General features: G+C 56.0%; 1 protein-coding gene across 1 annotated transcript in view; it reads right to left on the bottom strand.

The window, feature by feature from the left end:
• Positions 1 to 1047: 1047 nt before the first annotated feature.
• The window catches only part of RASL12 (RAS-like, family 12), a gene marked incomplete at its 5' end in the record, with an annotated part of 2784 nt that continues 2114 nt past the window's right edge, over positions 1048 to 1717 (bottom strand). Inside the window, one exon of the mRNA XM_009709158.1 lies at positions 1048 to 1432. Within this exon, the coding sequence (XP_009707460.1) occupies positions 1048 to 1432 (385 nt within the window). The remainder of the gene's footprint in view (positions 1433 to 1717) is intronic.

Genomic DNA, 1717 nt, shown 5'->3' on the forward strand with positions numbered 1-1717 from the left:
ATCTTTATTAAAATACTTTCCAAAGTGGTTCATCGAAATCCCGTATTAAATCTCTTTCTCTATCAGTCAGGTCATATATATATATGTATATATGTACAAATATACACGTGAATACTTTACTCTGTAAAGTAACTGCAACTCCAGGGAGAAGCAGAACGTTTAAACCTGATATGGCAAAGGAAACCGAACGCACAGCCCTTGGCCCTGGCTGGGGCACAGGTAGAGCCTGCTCTGCTTTAGGATTCACTTCAGGCCCTTCACTGGGCACATGCAGAAGCCATGAAATAATTTAAGACATTTTTGGAGATACATCAGTCTTTTAAACAAAAGCTTTTCAGAGCGTGTCCTCATCAGCGAAACATCTCTCCTTGCAAAGCCTTCAAAAAGGAAAGCTCTGGTGTAAAAAGTTGATTAAAAACCCAGCTATTTTGGTATGACTTACTTCAGTGTATGGGAATCAGTTTCAGGACACCTCAGGCCTTTAGTCGGCTGAAATAACATCTGCACCTTTCTCGTTCGGATTAAAAAAAAAATAATAAATTCATCCAACTTACTGTTTGGTCAGAGGACCCCTGAGTCAAACAAGATGGGTGCCTCCGTGCTTGATTAATGATTAATTCCCTCTTCCTGGGCTCCCATTGCTGTGCGCCAGGTGCCCACGCTGGCTGGGGGGCCCTGGGGATGGCCCTCGCCCTCCCGATGGTGCCCGCGGGAACCGGGAACTGCCCGGATCCACACGGAAAGCCAGGCTGGCTCCGATGCCAGTGGCAGAACAGGGTGCAAACACTGTGGCAGTGCTCGGCCAGGGAGGACGAGAGCCAGGGTTGGGGCAGGCAGAATGATGCCACAGCCAATTTTGGACTCTCGGCACCCCATCTGCTCACCAAATTGCCACCGCAGGCGTTGCCCCAGTGCGGAGACCGGGGCCCACCGTCCACCAGCAGCTGCTGCGGTGTCTGTGAGTTCGTCACGGATGGTCTCAGCCCTTGCAGAGCTGGGGGGACGGGGACCTCCTGCCGCCCTCTCCGCAGCCCGCAGGGACGCATCCTAAAATATCTTGAAACCTTTCAGCAAGGTGAGCGTGGGAGCTTTCCTCTTGCTCTGAGCCCGCGAGGACTTGACAGTGACCAGCTTGGCCTGGGCCACCGAGGGGATCTCCTTGTAGTTGACGGTGGAGAGGGTGTTGAAGGTGCAGCTGGCCAAGCCGTGGCGGGTGGGCAGGGTGACCGGCGTGGCCACCGGCGGGCAGGGACGCTCCTCGGTGATGAAGAGCGGCCGGACAGGCAGGCTCCGCTCTGCCTGGCGCCGTACCTCTCGCACGGCTTCGTGGAAGACGTGTTGCACCCCCGCGAAGTCCTGGCATGCCGACACCTCGTAGAAGAGGCACCCGAATCTGCTCGCCAGGGACATCCCTTCGGCTGCGGGCACCTGCCTGGCGAGAGCAGAGGGGACGGGTGCAGCATCCTTTGGGGTGCTGCAACCACCCGAAAAGGGGAACGAGGGGTGCAGGCAGGGAGCAACGACCCTGCATCCCACATCTGCTTCCCGGTGAGTGGTGGGGCAGCATCCCCCTCCTGGGACAAGCAAGGGCCATGAATCCAAAAGAGTTTTGCCTTTCCCGAAATCCCAGGGCAATGGGCTGTGCAGGTCCCTGGGGAATCATGCAACCTCTCGTGCCAGGGACGCAGGGGGCTGGATGCGATGGCAGGCCATTGGG

This window comes from Cariama cristata, unplaced genomic scaffold (genome assembly GCF_000690535.1).
Source record: "Cariama cristata isolate BGI_N322 unplaced genomic scaffold, ASM69053v1 scaffold33631, whole genome shotgun sequence".
Classification (NCBI taxonomy): Eukaryota; Metazoa; Chordata; class Aves; order Cariamiformes; family Cariamidae; genus Cariama; species Cariama cristata.